The 18,290-nt window shown below is 43.1% G+C and overlaps 1 protein-coding gene across 2 annotated transcripts in view; it reads right to left on the bottom strand.

Moving 5' to 3' along the window:
- The window catches only part of FRAS1 (Fraser extracellular matrix complex subunit 1), a 534,964-nt gene that overhangs the window by 190,604 nt on the left and 326,070 nt on the right, over nucleotides 1-18,290 (bottom strand). For both annotated transcript variants that reach the window (XM_070791638.1, XM_070791639.1), the window contains exon 21: nucleotides 36-188. In XM_070791638.1, coding sequence (XP_070647739.1) covers nucleotides 36-188 — 153 coding nt within the window. The remainder of the gene's footprint in view (nucleotides 1-35; nucleotides 189-18,290) is intronic.

Genomic DNA, 18,290 nt, shown 5'->3' with positions numbered 1-18,290 from the left:
GGCACCGCCTGCTCCTGCGTCCAGCACTTACTCACTTTTACAAGCTCCTCTCTCCACGAAGTACCCAGAAGGGCAATCAGGGACACAGCGGTCCCCCAGCAGCAGGTTCCGGGCATTCTGGCACCGCAGGCAGACGCTCCCGGTGTCACGGAGGTTGGCTGCACAGTGATGGCACAGAGGGTGGCAGTCTAGAGAGGACAGAGGGGCACAGAGAGAAGGCACGGATGCTATGAAAGCAGTGTCTCATTTCTACATTGAAGGGTAAAAGGGATTGCAATGACCACTGCTGCAGCGCAGACAGCTGGGGAGTAGCCTGAAGGCAGTGTGTACATCAGTAAAGTAGAAGCCTGGGACCAGTACAAACGGTGTGTTTGAGGTTTTTAGCAAATGGCCAGGCCCAGCACAGCGATTGAGTCTTCGTCCCTTTCCAATTGAACAGCCTTCAAACCCTAGCGCAGCCTGTGATAGATACTTGCCAGGAGTGTAGAAAGAACTGTCAGATAACAGAAACAGTCCATCAGATCAACACAGAGAGCTCTGAGAGCTCAAATACAGAGAGCCCCTCCTCATTCACAGAGCTTCTTAGTATGCTCAGTACCTCCACGAGGCTCCACCTCCCAAAGGGGGTCTTCCAGAGTCAGCTCTCCAGTCTCAGACATTGGTGTGAGAGGATTAGGGTTAGCTGATAATTGAATTGGGGGAAATTTTCAATCCTTAACTAGAGGTAAAGTTAGAGTTTCCTTGGTGGCTCAATGGTCAAGCATCTGCTTGCCAATGCAGAAGATGTGGGCTTGATCCCTGGGTGGGGAAGATCCCCTGGAGATAGAAATGGCAACCCACTTCGGTATTCTTGCCTGGAGAATTCCATGGACAGAGGAGCCTGGCGGGCTACAGACCATAGGGTTTCAAAGAGTGAAACACGACTTAGCAACTAAACTGCAACAAAGAGGTCAAGTTACAAAGAAGAGTTCAGTTTAAAAGTCAAAGATTAATTATCTGGGACGGCCAGCACTCTTTCTTGTTCTCACCCGTATAACAGTCCTCCTCTGATTAGAGAACTTGGTTGTGTGTAGCTCTCCCTATAGGTGAAAACTTCCTCTTTCCTATTTTAAGTGGTAATAATGCTTCAAGTCCCATTTACTACCCTCCATCCCAAGGATGGAAGCCACAAATTACCCCCCAAAATGAAAAAGGAGTAAAGACCTAGGAAAATAAAGGTCTGGTTATATGGTCTGTCTATCTTCCCCGCTAGGATTCAAAGCACTGTTTGCAGTCACTAAAGCACCATTCAGTAGCCAGGTATGTCTAATCATCCTAAAGTCTTGTAGACAGAGACTGTGATTTCTAGAAATATTGAGACTAAAGAATCCTTGTCAATAAAAAAAAATTGATTACCTCAGTTGATAAAGTATCTGCCTGCAATTCGGGAGACCTGGGCTCAATTCCTCGGTCGGGAAGTTCCCCTGGAGAAGGAAATGGCAACCCACTCCAGTATTCTTGCCTGGAGAATCCCAGGCAAGAATGGACAGAGGAACCTGATGGGCCACAGTTCATGGGATCACAAGTTGGACACAACTTAGCACTTTCTTTTCTTCTTTCTTTCTCTCTAAGCCTCAGTGACACTCTTTCTAATTGCTGATCATCTGAGACATGTTCTATGCCAAAGAAGAGATGTTAACTCCATACCCAGTACCCATTCATCCACACAAGAAGTCTTTCTGGGGCCTCTGCAGTCACTCCAGAAGTTGAACCTGGAGTGTCCTCCTCAAAAATGCCAACTTTTTTATAGCGGCACATAAACGAACAGCATCTGACCTTTCTCTGAACTTCAGGAGTTTCAAGTTTCTTGCAGCCTTTTGCCAATATTAGAAACTATTCTTGATATCCTATGAGGCAAATTAATCCCCATTACAGTCCTTCAGTAAATTATAAAGGAAATGATGGGTGTATCAAGAGAAATCTGATAAGGAGGCTATTTCCCCCTGATTCAGTGTATGGCTTCCACACAATTCCAACCTTTTTGTTTTCTTTTTTTGTGTACTCTCCTCTCAGTGCCAGGAGCACTGAAAAGTCACTGGAGCAGATGGAGGTGGCTCTATTGTATGATTACCTTGATGAGTGGGTACAGGTTAGAATTGGAAACCCAGGAAACAGGACGGATTCAAGGCTCCATTGTCTGAAAAGTCTTGGCCTCTTCCTCTTCATTTAAGCCAGTGCTTACGAGAGTGCCGGGCTCAGGCATGCGTCAACGAGATCTGCAGGTGTGCAGTGGTCTAAAAACTAGTTGCCTCTAACTGAGGCTTTCTCCAGCATACAATTAGAGAAAGGAAAAAGAATAATCACCAAGGAGATGCTTTGAAAAGAAAGTAAGCAGATCTCTTGAGTATTTTGTGGCTACAATAAACAAATATTTATGGATTTGTCTGATTGTGTGGAACTCTAGACACTGTTTGAATGAATTGTGTGATGTGTATGAAATAATTCTAAAGGCAGCTGGAGCTAGTTCATGGACGTTCCTTCCCACTCTCATGGAAACTGCTTTTTAAAAATATGTTTATTTTTATTTATTTATTTGGCTGCACTGGGTTTTAGTTGAGGCACATGGGATCTTGTTCCCTGACCAGGAATTGAACTCGGGTCCCCTGCCTTGGGAGCACAGTCTCAGTTGCCAGTCCACCAGGGGAGTCCCTCGTGGCAGCTGCTTTGAAACCCTTGCTACTCTTCCCCAGTCATCAGAACCCACCCTGCCGCCCTCCCAGCTCCTCCCAGGTTATTTCACCCTCTACTTGATTCACCCCATCAAGCATGAGTACCTTTGTTTCTTTCCTGTCAACCTCTTTTTATTTCAACTCATCTCCCCTCCCAAGGGGAGGCTAATTCCTCCACCCATATTTTTTGATCCAATACTCAACATTATTTGAACATTATGGCAACATTATTACATCTTTTACCCCCATCTCTCTTCATTCTCCTTGACATCAACCTCCAAATGTGTTCTGCATTACTTACTCCCCCCAAAACTTTTCTCAACAACCATTCCATCTCTTGCCTTCCCCTCACCACCCAACTGTCTTGCCTGTCTAACTTCTCACCACACTGTTATCTGCCTTCTGCCTCCACAGTTCAGCTTTTACCACTCTTGAAAAGGGCTCTGACCACCTAAGACCAGATGCAATGGCCTCCTCTAACTCCTGTACCATGTGCTGTACTCAGTCATGTCTGGCTGTTTGCAACCCCATGGACTGTGGCCCACCAGGCTCCTCAGTCCATGGAACCTTCCAGGCAAGAATACTAGAGTGGGTTGCCATTTCCTACTCCAGGGGATCATCCCAACACAGGGATCGAACCTGTGTCTCTTGAGTCTCCTGCACCACGGGTGGAGTCTTTACCACTGAGCCACGTGGGAAGCCTAACTCACCCAAAGTGTCTGCAACACACGACACTTCAGATCGCCCGTCCTCCTCGACCTCCTTTCCCCTCTTCCTGTGCTTTGTCCTGAGGCTCCTCTCAGTCATTCTCTGCCCCTTGTTGCCTGATAAGTGTAGAAATACCTCACAACCCTCAACCTCTTCTATCCCCCTAACTCTCATTTGCCGAAGGTCTTAGAATCAGACATGGCTGTTTGCATCATCCTGGTCTGGTAAACAGCTACCAAAAGCCTGTGGAAAGGGCCAAGAGTTGCAGAGAGAGGGAATGTGAAGTGGTATAGCCACTATGGAAAACAGGATGGAGGTGTCTCAAAAGCTTAAAAATTTCATGTCTGCATATTTTTCTGAAGAAAACAAAAACGCTAAATTGACAACGTACATGCACCTCTATCTTCACTGCAGCATTATTTATAAAGGTCAAGATATGAAAGCCACTTAAATGTCCATCTGTAGATGAATGGATAAAGAAGATGTAGTATATATATATATTCCCAATGGAATATCACTCAACCATAGAAAGAATAAAATGTTGCCATTTGCAACCACATGGATGGACCTTGAGGGTATATGCTAAATGAAATAGGTCAGATAGAGAAAGACAAATCCCATATAACTTCACTTACATATGGAATCTAAAAAGCAAGAAAAAAAAGAACATGAAACGGAGTCAAAGATGGAGAAAACAAACAGGCAGTGGCCAGAGAGGAGAGTGCTGGAGAGGGGATGAGTGAAACAGGTGGGGGCGAAGGAGAGATACAAACTTCTAGTGACAAAATAAATAAGTAATGGGGATAAAATGTGCAGCATGGGGAACACTGGCTATAATACCATAATAACTTTCTATGGTGACAGACGGTAACTAGACTCATTGTGGTGATCATTTTATAATGTATAGAAATATCAAATCACTATGTTGTACACCAGGAACTAACACAGTGCTGTGGGTCAATTATATTTCAATACAAATAAAGGAGAGAGTTGCAGAGACTTCACAATTACTCAGGGCCTCTGCCTCTCTCCACGGCTCCATATTAAGCCTTAAAGAGGTGTGGAATCAATCACCACACACACCACAACGCATGATGGAGTGAGTACCCAGAGGCAAGGAGAAATCAATGAGTGACGCCTGAAAAAATAAAACAATCAACTGCACATTACCCAAAGCATCACATTAATCCAGGTTAGTTTACAGTTTCACATTATACACGAGACTGTAACTACTCGAGTTTGGAGAGTTGGATTCTTTATGTGTACTACCTGTTCAGTTCAGTTCATTCGCTCAGTCGTGTCTGACTCTTTGCAACCCCATGAATTGCAGCATGCCAGGCCTCCCTGTCCATCACCAACTCCCGGAGTTCACCCAAACTCATGTCCATCGAGTCGGTGATGCCATCCAGCCATCTCATCCTCTGTCATCCCCTTCTCCTCCTGCCCCCAATCCCTCCCAGCATCAGAGTCTTTTCCAATGAGTTAACTCTTCGCATGAGGTGGCCAAAGTACTGGAGTTTCAGCTTCAGCATCCGCACTACCTGTACTCATTCCTTATTCATTTATCCATAGCTTAAAAAGTCATGCTGGAGGCTTCCCACGTGATGCAATGATAAAGAATTCACCTGCTACTGCAGGAGACACAGGTTCGATCCCTGGTCTGGGAAGATTCCACATGATATGGAGAAACTAAGCCTGTGCTCCACAACTGTTGAGCCTGTGCTTATGCCCTAGAACCTGTGCTCCACATCAAGACAAGCCACCACAATGAGAAGCTCACGTACTGCAACAGAGAGGAGCCCCTGCTCACCGCAACTAAAGAAAAGCCCGTGCAGCAACAAAGACCAGCACAGACAAAAATAAATGAATAAAATCATTTTTAATAAGTCATACTAAACACCCAATCCTAGGAATAGATTCACCCCAAAACAACTGCCTGAGTCCTGTGTTAATGCGTGTACGTACTGTGCAAAGTTGCTTCCATCGTGTCCGACTATTTGTGATCCTATGGACTGTAGCCCACCAGGCTCCTCTGCTCATGGGATTCTCCAGGCATGAATACTGGCATGGGTTGCCAAGCTCTCCTCCAGGGGATCTTCCCCACCCAGAACCTGTGTCTCTTGGGTCTTCTGCATTGACAGGCGAGTTCTTTACCACTAGCATCACTGGGGAAGCCCTCCTGGGTTGTTAATGTAAACAGCAGTAGTAGTGAAAGTCGCTCAGTGATGTCTGAATCTTTGCAACTCCATGGACTATATAGTCTATGAAATTTTCTAGGCCAGAATACTGGAGTGGGTAGCTTTTCCCTTCTCCAGGGGATCTTCCTAACCCAGTGATCAGACCCAGGTCTCCCACATTGCAGGTGGATTCTTTATCAGTTGAGCTACAATACATTCCTGCAACTCTTTCTTCCTAAATCTGTCTTATAACAACCTCCCAACAGAAGACCACATAAAACCAATATGCTCTCAAATCTTGTGTGGAGTCAACCTGAAGGTTGACTGACTTTTATTAAACCAACTAGAAAAGAAAACTAAATTCCTAAAACCTAGGAAACACCTTTGTCTTAAGAGGCTTGAAGTCAAAATTATAGGAAAGAATTCCTTGGGAGAGCTCAAAATGAGTTATGATGTGCAGGTAAAGAAGCCAGAAATCAGAGCAACAGGGCTTGAGGACTAATTCCAGTGTCCTGACTACAGTCAGAAAAGCATTGTTCCCACAGGAAGACTGCTCAGGGGTGACAGGCTACAAGTGGCCAGTCCCCCTGGGCACCAATCAAGCCTGGGAGCCCACTGTGATCTTCCACACTGAGAGGGGCTGAGTGGGGCTCAAGACAGGGAGCTTACAATTTTATTTTTCTGACTACAAAGCGAGCCATGGAAGAAACTATGAAAAGCATTTTTATAAAGCATAAATAAACACAACAATCCCCCTACATAAATCTTTCAGAGTAAATAGCTACTCACATAGAACTTTTTCTCTTAGTTCTTTTTCTGTACAATTTTCCCTATATAGATTTTTACATAGATGTTGCTGCTGCTGCTAAGTCACTTCAGTCGTGTCCGACTCTCAGTGACCCTATGGACTGCAGCCCACCAGGCTCCTCCATCCATGGGATTTTCCAGGCAAGAGTACTGGAGTGGGGTGCCATTGCCTTCTCCATTATGTAGATGAGATTCTACTAAATGTCATTATATAATAACTTTTTAAAATTTAATACCATATAGTACTTTTTTTTTAATTCAATGCCATCATTTCCATATGCCATTGAGGGACTCTTCATAAACATCATTTTTGGGGACTGCATAATATTCTAGCATTGAATAAACCAAATTTACCATTTTCTTTTTTTAAAAAAATATTTATTTTTAGCTGTGTTGGGTTTTAGTCACAGCACGAGGGCTTCTCTCTAGCTGAGGGTGAGAGTTCAGTAGTTCAGTAGTTGTGGCACATAAGCTTAGTTACTCCAAGGCATGTGGGATCTTAGATCCCTGAACAGGGATTGAACTCATGTCCCCTGCACTGGAAAGCAGATTCTTAACCACTGGACAACCAGGGAAGTCCCTTACCATTTTTCTTATCCTTGATCACTTACTTTCAATTCATCCACTTTTATAATGAAGGCCAAGATAATTCACTTGTGCTTTTCAGATTATTTCCTAAGTGACAGTGTCATAAGTACAGCTAATATTATTATTATAGCTTACATTTATTGAGGTTTGAATATACATCAAGCACTGTATTAATTATCATAAATGCATAATCTCATTTGAAAAGATGAGGTAGGCAATGTTATTATCTCTATTTTAAAGATGAGGAAAGACTCAGAAGTTGTCATTTGCTCACACTGACTCCAGATCATACACTTTTAGCCACTGCAGTCATGAAACAAACGTGAAATTCTCAATAGGTATTACAAATTTCTGTCCAATTGTTTCATCATAACTTTGCCTGCACTAAGACATTTTAAAAAATAAAACAATCTGGCTAATTTGGCTGGTGAAAACTGCTGTTAGATAGTTGTTTTGATTCAGATTTCTTTTATTATAAGTGAAGCTGAACATGTAACAAATCTTTATTTCAAACCATAAAGCTGTTCAAATGTCTCTTGTACTCATAGAGCTTTCACTATGGTGCAGGTGAGGACCCAAGATACAGGATGACAGTTGAGTATCAGATATGTGTAATCAAACAGTAGGTTGAGATCTCAACCAATGAATTCTTTCCTCATCCACTGCATCCATCCCCCACTGGACCAGGGAGCATGGGCACCACGTGCTCCCGGAGAAAGTTAGCAGAATCAGACCAGCACAGATGCCAAATTCATGGAGCCCAGGGAGCAGGTGAAAGATAGACGACAAAAGAAACTTAAATGTGGAACTGGAACAAGGAGACTCAGACCCTTCCCTACCAATACAACCCCTATGCTCTCCACATCAGTCCCTCAGCCTAGAAAAACCCTTCAAGCTGGAGAGGAAGAAGGAGCAGAAAGACCCTCCACTTTGCCCCTCCTCTCCCCTCCCTCCCATGGAACAGGTTGGAAGTAGCCAAGTAGGATATTCAAGAATACAACACTAAAATAGACTTAGTCTGTGCTTCCTGACTTTAAAGAAGGTTGTGCCCAAACTGAGTCCTGGGTCCTAAGGCAATAGAGATGGTGGCAGAGCAGGGTGAGCAACAAGAGATTGTAAGGCAGATGCTTAGATATGGGACTACATTGAGATCAGTGCAAACTTTTGTAAAATGTAAATGAGGCAAGCACAGGGACCATGGAAGTCTCTGACAGGCGACCAGCTCAGTCCAGGAGTCAGGGAAGGCTGCCTGGAAGAGGCTGGAAAACTAAGTGGGAGTTAGCTGCGAGAGGCAATGAGTTGGGGGATGGAGCTTGGAAAGGTCCCAAGAAGAAGGAAAACAAGCAGAAACCCAGAAGCTCAACAGAACAGGATGCCTTCAAGGAACTGAAAAAGGTTCTATACACTTGGATGTTGAAGAACTACGAAAGAGCTGCTCAGGACCTGGCTATGCTAGTTTTGGAATACCTTGTAAGTCAGGAAAGAGTATGGATTTATTCTCATGGTGACTGGGAATTGGTCTGTGTGTCTGTATTCTTTGCCAGTCTGTCTACTGAGGTCTTCTGTGTTTTTACTACAGATTTAAATGAGACATTATATGAAAGGTGACTAGTGATGGCAGAAGACATGAAAACAGCAACCAAGAAGCAACAAGCCAAGAAAACTGCCACATGACAGCTTTCAACACAAACTTAAGGGAAGAAGAGAGAGGTCCCCGGGCTTCTGTCTCCTGCCCACTTACGTTATATTCATAGAAGACCCTTCTCTGTTAACGTCCACTGCTGACCTGCTGAGGCTTAGGCTAGAGTAGGCATATTCAGAAAACTAAGAGTACTATTGTGTAAGTGTATAAAGGCTGTCGAGACCAGGAATGGAGACCTTGGGTGTCCTTTGAGAAGGAAAACCAATATACCAGTGGTTTATCTTTCAGACATGACCAGGGAAGACTTTTGAGCAATCTGCCAGCTTCCAAAATGCCTTTAAAATTTACAAGGTAGAATTTGGCTAAATCAGTAGTACCTAGTTAGGGAGCCCTTGTTCAGTCACTAAGTCGTATTTGACTCTTTGCAATCCCATGGACTGCAGCATGCCAGGCTTCCCTGTCCTTATCTAGATAAGGGAGCCCTTATCTATATGTTAAATGAAAGAATAAAATATTGGAGTGAAAATACCAGGAAACTGTGGGGAATTTGAAGGCCTGGGAAAAGGCTGACCTGGCCTGCACCACCTGCTTTTCAATTTACTTCAGGCCAAGAGGAGCAGGGAGAAACTTGGCTGCACGTGTGGCAATTTACAACTGCCCTGTCAGTACAATTCGAGATAATGAAGAGAGAAATCTCCCTATGGCCAGCCAGATGCACTAATTATACAATCTAAACATAATTAAGAGGCTCTATGAGCCCATCTCCAGACACCGCAGGAGGTGACTATGTGTCCCAGGGAACTGCTACCACAATAGTCACTTCATGCACAATAAAATCAATGGGGCATATTTTTTAAGAATTAAGCTGATTTGGAGGCCAGTCTTGAATTCTTCTTAGTAGGTGGTGACCATCTGACAAGTCCTGATTCAGATTCTTGCTGGACTCACACTGGTAGGAGCACAACATCTTTTTTTTTTAATTGGAAGACATTGCTTTACAATGTCGTGTTGGTTTCTGCTGTACAACAACTTGAAGCAGCTCTAAGAATACAAATCTCCACTTCTTCCTGAGCTTCCCTGCCACCAACCACTCCCCTCATCCTAAACCTCCTAGGTCATCAGAGAGCCCGAGTTGAGTTCTCTGGGAACACAAGCTTTTAAAGTGTCCTTAAAATGCTATTAATGTCAGCTGCTGCTGCTGCTGCTAAGTCGCTTCAGTCGTGTCCAATTCTGTGCGACCCCAGAGATGGCAGCCCATCAGACTCCACCGTCCCTGGGATTCTCCAGGCAAGAACACTGGAGAGGGTTGCCATTTCCTTCTCCTATGCATGAAAGTGAAAGATGAAAGTGAAGTCGCTCAGTCATGTCCGACTCTTAGCGAGCCCATGGACTGCAGCCTACCAGGCTCCTCCATCCATGGGATTTTCCAGGCGAGTACTGGAGTGCGGTGCCATTGCCTTCTCCATTAGGCCAACAAAACAGCAAATTCCTCTGTAGTCCTCCTTATCCCACCTGCAGTCCCATTCCTCCCTACAGGTGATATCTGGAACAAGTTCACAGGATACATCAGAGGAAGTTTATACTGTCACTGCTTAATTTGTACCAGAACCACAGTTACTAAAATAGAGGAACTGAATTTCCAACCCACCAATCTAGGAGCCTCTGCGAGGATTAACGGTCCATTCTCAAAGCCCCATCTGTGCAGAAGGGCATTTTCCGCTGACCTTCCCGTCTGTAATTGAAAGAGGAGACTAACCTCAAATATGCCTAAATGGTGAGCGCGTATCCCTTAATTGCTTAAAAACAGCACAGTTCAGGAGGCCGTCTCTCAAATCCTCCCATTGCTACTTAGTAAGTAAATCCTTATTTGTCACTATTTCAATTACAGTAAAGAGTCTTTAAATAAAAGACTCATTAAGGATGACAGCGGAGACAGAGGAGAGAGACCCCAGATACATTTACGTGTAGCCTGTTTCAGATCATACACATTACCTCCATTTCAGACTTCATATATCACTATATATTAAATAGGTGGAGCGAGGAGGGTAGCTGGAATTCCAGTTATTTGTTTATGTGTCTGCTTGCTCACAAACCCGGTGAAGTAGCACGTTAAACCCACAAATTAATGAACACATCATAAGGGAGCCTGGAAGCAGAGTATCGGCTCACGCTGAAATAAATACATTTCTTATTTTTAAGCAAGCAGTGGATTCCATTTGTTTTCTAAATGTGCACAGCATGTGCACATGCTAAAAATGTAAATATGTAAAAAATTAATATTTTGACTCAGCAGTGGCAATATCCTCTAATACTTCATCCTGCTGCTGTGAGGAAATTATATGAGGTCATCACGGTGTGAGGCTTTCTTCAAATCACAAAGGCTCTGCTTCGAGGATCAGTGAGGATTACCCACAATCATGATGGATGGAAGCACATGGCAGTGAAATGACTTATTTCACGTCTTTGGAGCCAAGTCAAAAAAGCTTGAAGATATTAAAGTAAATGTGTACTGTCGAAGCAATGGCTTTGCATGTTGGTTTTATGGGGCCATGACTCCTTAGCTGATAAATAATGGACCTATAAAAATGTATTTAGATACACAGTGAGGCTTTTAATAATGTCCTGTCAGTCGATTAGGTTCTTAATGCAACCACATTAAATGTGTTTGGAAGCTGTTAAAATAATCAGAACTTGTAGCTATTCCTCATCAGGCGAGAAGGAAATGATTCCATGCTGAAGCTCAGGGTCCTTGAAGTGTGTACGGATTCTGAATTTGGATGCCACTTTGAAAACTGATGGGGTTCTATTTGTGAGGCAAGCATAGCAGGAAGCCAGAAAATAACATACAGATGGCAGAAGTAAAAGAAGCCCCTCACTTCCCCTTTGGAACATTACTTTGGTCCTAGCCCACCCACCAGTCAGTTCCGTCGCTCAGTCATGTCCGACTCTTTGCAACCCCATGGACTGCAGAATGCCAGGCTTCCCTGCCCACTGGAGAAGGGAATGGCAAACCACTTCAGTATTCTTGCTTTGAGAACCCGATGAACAGTACGAAAAGCCCACTCATGAGTGCTTATAAATCGTGTGCTCTGTTTAGGGTTAGCTCTGAGTTAGTACAAAAACAAATAAATAAAACTTGCCATTTTTCAGTGTCTGTGGCTGCAGTTTTACCCTGGGAAAAACCAATAAAGAAACAGCAACAAAGCCCACTACTGTAGACAGAGCTTAACGATACAGGACAGTGATTTCTGCCCAGTGTTGACAAACTTACAAATGTGGTGAGAAGCCCAGGGTAGCACCCACAGAGACAGGCGGCTAGAAGAAGAAGGGAGCGAGAGGCAGCGTGAGATGTAAGAGTGAAGCTCCTTCCTCAGGTCTGATGCAATTTCTTGCTGCCAACAGGGGAAATAAGCACCCTTCCTGTCCAAGTATCCTGACACCTTGTATCTAACCTCTCTTCCCCCCAGTTTATGTTTTAATCTTGCCTTCCCTCCAATATAGAAAAAAGTTCACTTCAGTAACACCTCCGGGATGTCCGTTGGGTGTGAGGAACTGTGGAAGCTACTGCGGCAGACAGAGCATTGAGTCAGTGAGACCCTTCCCTCAAGACGCTCAGGACAAGGTCCAATGTCAGAAGAAAGCCACACCTAAGATACAACTGAAGCTGAAGCTCCAATACTTTGGCCACCTGGTGTGAAGTGCCAACTCATTGGAAATGACTCTGATGCTGGGAAACGATGAAGGCAGGAGAAGTGGGTGACAGAGGATGAGATGGTTGGATGGCATCACTGACTCAGTGGACATGAGTCTGAGCAAACTCTGGGAGATAGTGAAGGACAGGGAAGCCTGGTGTGCTGAAGTCCATGGGGTCGCAAAGCGCCAGACATGACTGAGTGACTGAACAACAACAAAATACAACTGGCATCTAAGGAGGGCCAGAGAATTATTTATCCAAAGGAAATAAGAGGGACTTGAGCTTTGCAAGATGTGGCGGTGACTAGAATGTGGAAGAGGGGTGGGAAGGAAGTGGGTGTAACTCAATTTTAAATTATAATTATGATCAACTCCTTTGAACAATGCAAAGGTTAATTGGAGTATAACTTGTAGTCAGCCCTCTGCATCCCCATTCCTCCATGTCCTCAGATTCAACCAACCACAGACAGTATAATACTGTAGTATTTACTAGTGAAAAATATCTGAACACGAGTAAACCCATGCAGTTCAAACCTACATCGTTCAAGCATCAACTGTACTTACTTTTGAATTATACTGGTGAAACATCAGTAGTGGATGAAGAGAGTCAGGAGAAGGAAAAAAAGTACCACCTCTGGTAGAGGTGAGGCAGGTATTCTTTCGTGCTTTTTGAGTATATTGTTCCTGTGGATCAAATGTTCAGAAAGCAGACATATCCCTTCTCAAAGAAAGGAATGAAGGGAAAGGTATTTAGAAGAAGATACAGAGAGATTCAAGGGGAAGAAGTGAGGAAGTTTCTTCTGCTGTTGTTGTTTTTAGGAGATTATGTTAATCTTCCAAACACATAAGAAAGCAAAGATATAAACTGGTGGGAGTGAGAGTTTAGGGAAAGTGTAGTGAGTGTATATGGAAAGGCCATGGTGTGCAAGGTGCCAAAGCCTCAGAAAGAACGACAAGTAATACTGTTTCGGAGAAGAGAAGGTCCTACTGGACCTAGATTGGGTCATGAAGGCTGGTGACCCAGGGTTCACACGTGTACCCTCTGAAGTGGCGCTGCTTCAAAGCCAAGCTCTACTGCATACTAGCTGTGGAACATTGGGTAAGCTGGTTAATGTCTCTTACCTTAGTCTCTCGGGTTACAACGTGGAAATGTTACTAATCACAGCTCTGACCTTCCAGGGTCACAGTCAGGATTAAATGAGACAATGTATGGGAGGAGTTAGTACATAGTAAGTGCTCAATACACATTAGCCATTATTGTTAATCTGGGGCAAGCCCAATCAGGACTGCCATTGATACTGATGATCACACTTACATCTAAGTCATGATTTTTGCCTATTACATGTAAATGGAGAGATTTATGTGTGTAAAAAAAGTAGGTAAGTGCAGCCATAGCAATTTTTCTGTCTTTAGTACTTAAGGAAAACCTGTGGAACCCAAATTCAATGGTATTCTTTACACATAAGCAGTCAAACCTTCTCTACAATTCAGGCCCTGGCCTGTAGTTCTGAAGACAAAGCAATCCTAACTTCATTGGGAGCCCTGCCAAGTTGAAGACTTTTAAGTAAGGTCATTTCCAAGGCTAGGTAGATACTGTCTAGTAAAAGTCACAAAAAGGAGAAAATACAAAAGTCACAAAAAGGAGAAAAGCTGCTGTTCTTTTTTTCTTTTTTAATTTAGGAAGGCTTCAATTTAAGCATAGGTCATGTTCTTTTTTTCCCCAAAAGTTCAAAGAAAAGAAATGCTTTGAAATATTCAACCATTTTTCAGCAGACAGCACAGTCCCTTAAATGCAACACAAACTCTGAGAACAAGAGAGAAACAATCATTGAAAGTTCCAGACAGAGATTGGATTTGCATCTCTTAGTTCCAGCAATAGGAGATAGGGTGACAGATGAGAAATTGAAAAAAGAATGTGCATTGCCAGAAAAGAAGATAAGCAAAATGAAGAGGGAAATGTTAAAAAAAATAAGACACAAGAAAATTGAAAAAAATATAGAGATAGAAGAACAGGGCCAGATGGAATGAAATAGAAAGTGAAACAGAAGAGATAAGAAGCAAAAAAATGTAAAAAAAACACAATGGGTTGTACAAGAAGATTCTTGATGTAATTACTTTAGGACACACTGAAAGGGGACTAGACTGAAGTAGATGTTAGGACGCCAGAATCAAATCATTCCAACATTTCTTGATCACCATCTATGTGCTGATTAGGCACTGAACTGAGCTCTATTCCCACTTCTGCAGGAAGGTTTCTTGGGATGACAAAGTTAAGTGAGAAAATACTTTAAAAATTATAAAATTCACCAAACCACACCATTATTGCTATTAATAAGAACATGAAAAGCAGATCTCATCCCAGGTTAAACCTTGGAAGTCATACTTAACTCACCAAGCGGTAACTCTATCCCCTGCTGGTTATTGCCCAGAACCATAGCACAAAAAATAGCCAATCAAGTTAAGTTACACAAATACAAGGGAATGTTATTTAGCCATTAAAAACTACAATTACGTGGATTCTTCCAATGACTTGCTAAGACATGGAAATATACAAAGTGATACTTAAGAGAAAGACAAAGAAATACAGACATGCCTCATTTTATTGTGTTTGACTTAATTGTGCTTTGCACCTATGTTTTTTTCTTTTGCAACCTGAAGGTTTGTGGCAACTCTACTCTGTCAGATGACAGTTAGCATTTTTTAGCAATAAAATATTTTTATTTAAGGTATAGTCATTGTGTTTAAGACATAAAACTATTGCACACTTAATAGACTACAATATAGTGTAAACATAATTTTTATGAGTACTCAAAAACCAAACAATATGTGTGACTTGCTTTATTGTGATAGTCACTTTATTGCAGTGGCCGGAAACCAAACCCACAACATTTCAAAGGTGTGCCTGTACATAGCTGCTGATTACAACTATGAAAAACGCATGTATTTAACCACTGGAAAAGATTAAAGTACATGTAGGAGTAATACAAATTATTGAATTTTAGTAGGTGTTAATGTTTTTATTTAAAGTTTATTCATTTAATACAGATACACGTAATATGGAGCTTCCCTGGTGGCTCAGATGGTAAAGAATCTGCCTGCAATGCAGGAGACACGGGCTTGATCTCTGGGTCAGGAAGATCCCCTGGAGGAGGAAATGACAACCCACTCCAGTATTTTTGCCTGGAGAATGCCCATGGACAGAGGAGCCTGATGGGCTACAGTCCATGGCATCGCAAAGAGCTGGACATGATTCAAGCACTTGGCAAGGGATACACTATATAAATCCACTGCAATCTTAAATGACTTCCTTAGCATTTAAAACAGACCAAAAAATTCTTGCAGCTTTCCCCAGTAGTGCTGCTCCAACCGTCTTGCCATACGAGACTCTGAGGATCCACCTTTTAATCTACAACCAGAAAATTTCTTGAGTTCCTATTATTATATCTGGTCTCATCAAGTAGGACAAAATGGTTAAGCATTGCACAAAAAGTTCGTTCAGGTTTTTCTATAAGCTCTAAGGGAAGGGACTTCCCCAGTGGTGCAGTGGTTAGGAATCTGCCTTATGGCTCAGGGGGTGCAGGTTCAATCCCTGGTACTGGAACTAAGATCCCATGAGACACAGCACAACTAAGCCCACAAGTCACAGCTACTGAGCCCTTGCTCCCTGGAGCCCACACCACAACTAGAGGGAAGTCTGAGTGCAGCGACTAAGACTCAACACAGCCAAAAATAAAATTAAAAAATAGGAATAATTTAAAAAAAAAAATAGATCTTATGGGAAAACCAAAACCAACTTCTGGCCAACCAATATGTAACTTCTGGAATGACTCTCCAGGTTAAAATCTTGGCTCTATCTTCCAAATTTTGTCATTTTGAGTAAGTGGCTTGAACCTTTCTTCAGCTCAGTTTCTTCATATGCAAAATGGAGATCACATTAGTACCCGCCTTGGAGAATCACTGTCAGTATTAAATGGCAAAATGCATTCAAAGCAATTTAGCACAGTGCTTGTCACATACTAAGGGGTTTCTAGGTGGTGCAGTGGTAAAAAATGGGCCTGCTGATGCAGGAGACACAAGAGACTCGGGTTCAACTCCTGAGTCAATAAAATCCCCTGGAGGAGGAAATGGCAACCTGATCCACTATTCTTGCCTGGGAAATTCCATGGACAGAGGAGCCTGGCGGGCTACATCCATGGGGTTGCAAAGAGTTGGACACAATGGAGCAACTGAGCACAGCATTGCACTGTCATATACTAAGCTCTCAGTACAGTCACCTATTACTAGACACCATGAAAAGACCACTCACAGAGAACATGAGCCAGTCAATGCCAAGTGGTTCGAAATCCAAAAATGACAAGTCAGGAGCTGCCAAAAGCAAGCTGGTCCTAGAAGGGAAGGAATCTGAGCAAGGCCAGAAGGGATGGATGGGTAGGATTTTGATGATGAAAATAAAGTATTAACTGTTACAAGTTTTAGTGTGTGCCTTTTTTCTTCTTTCAGTTTACAGTCTCAGGAGCAGCTACAGCAAGATATAGAACAGTGCCAACCTTCCTCACACGTGTGTGTGCGTGCTCAGTTGCTTCAGTTGTGTCCGACTCTTTGCAACCCCATGGATCGTAGCCCACCAGGCTCCTCTGTCCGTGGGATTCTCCAGGTAAGAATACTAGAGTGAGTTGCCATGCCCTCATCCAGGGGATCTTCCCCACCCAGGATTGAACCCGGGTCTCCTGCAACTCCTGTACTGCAGGTGGATTCTTTACCACTGAGCCATTGGAGAAGCCCCCACACCCCACACATAGAAACTGCTATAAAGCAGAACTGGCTCCCACATCTCTGGCTTCAAGTCACTTTATCTGGAAGCAGAGAACTGGAGCACTGGTTTCTATAGGGCTCTATCCCACCCAGTTCTTAATGATATTCAAGTTGAACTGTTTCTTTTTTCATCACTCAGTGTTGCAATTCTCACAGCTTATTTCACAATAAGGATTTGTTGCTCTTTAACCTGTGCCTTTCAACTGCTTCACCACACTTTTCCGTGTCCTCTTTAAGAAATGATTGACAGTAATTGGGGAAAATTGTGGAAGGGACTCAAGAAGTTTCGTTTTGTTTTTAATGATTTGGAAGAAAAAAGATATTAACAGGTTTTCTAATTTGTCAACTCAGATTCAGAGAGCAAACACATCTCAGACCCAGCATTAGAGGAAAATTACTGATTGCTCCCTGATGCTCTTCAACAGTTGAGAGAGTGGCAAGCCTAAGCAATCTCAGGGCCCTCTCTGTTTGTCCACAGAGAAAAGAAGGAAGAAAGGAAGAGAGAGAGGGGACCAAGGGATGGAAGGAAGGAAATTTGCAATCTGAGTACAGCTTGAGTATTTCATTTGATCTTGAGGAAGTGCCAACAAATTGTCCAACATACTAACACCAGCTAGGAGAAGGCAATGGCACTCCACTCCAGTCCTCTTGCCTGGAAAATCCCATGGACGGAGGAGCCTGGTAGGCTGCAGTCTATGGGGTTGTGAAGAGTTGGACACAACTGAGCGACTTCATTTTCACGTTCCACTTTCATGCATTGGAGAAGGAAATGGCAACCCACTCCAGTGTTCTTGCCTGGAGAATCCCAGCGATGGGGGAGCCTGGTGGGTTGCCATCTATGGGGTCGCACAGAGTCGGACATGACTGAAGCAACTTAGCAGCAGCAGCAGCAGTGCTGGGCTTCCCAAATATTGTTCTGCAAAGCATTGGTTAACTCTGGGAGAAGCTATAATTAATCGAGGGGAGGGATACAGCCCCCTTCATTTCAGAGATTTACAATGCACACTTGCTTATTTAAGGTTTTGATAAGTTCCATAATAAAGAAAGCTGCTTAACTTTACTTAATCAAGAGTTTGCCAAATTTATTCAGCCAGGAGACATGTTTTTATGCCACACCTATTAACCACTGGTTAGAACTCAAGTACTGGAATACAA

The sequence above is a fragment of the Bos indicus genome, chromosome 6 (genome assembly GCF_029378745.1).
Source record: "Bos indicus isolate NIAB-ARS_2022 breed Sahiwal x Tharparkar chromosome 6, NIAB-ARS_B.indTharparkar_mat_pri_1.0, whole genome shotgun sequence".
Lineage (NCBI taxonomy): Eukaryota > Metazoa > Chordata > Mammalia > Artiodactyla > Bovidae > Bos > Bos indicus.
Note: the sequence above shows the minus strand (reverse complement) of the source record. Positions and strands in the feature narration are given on the sequence as shown.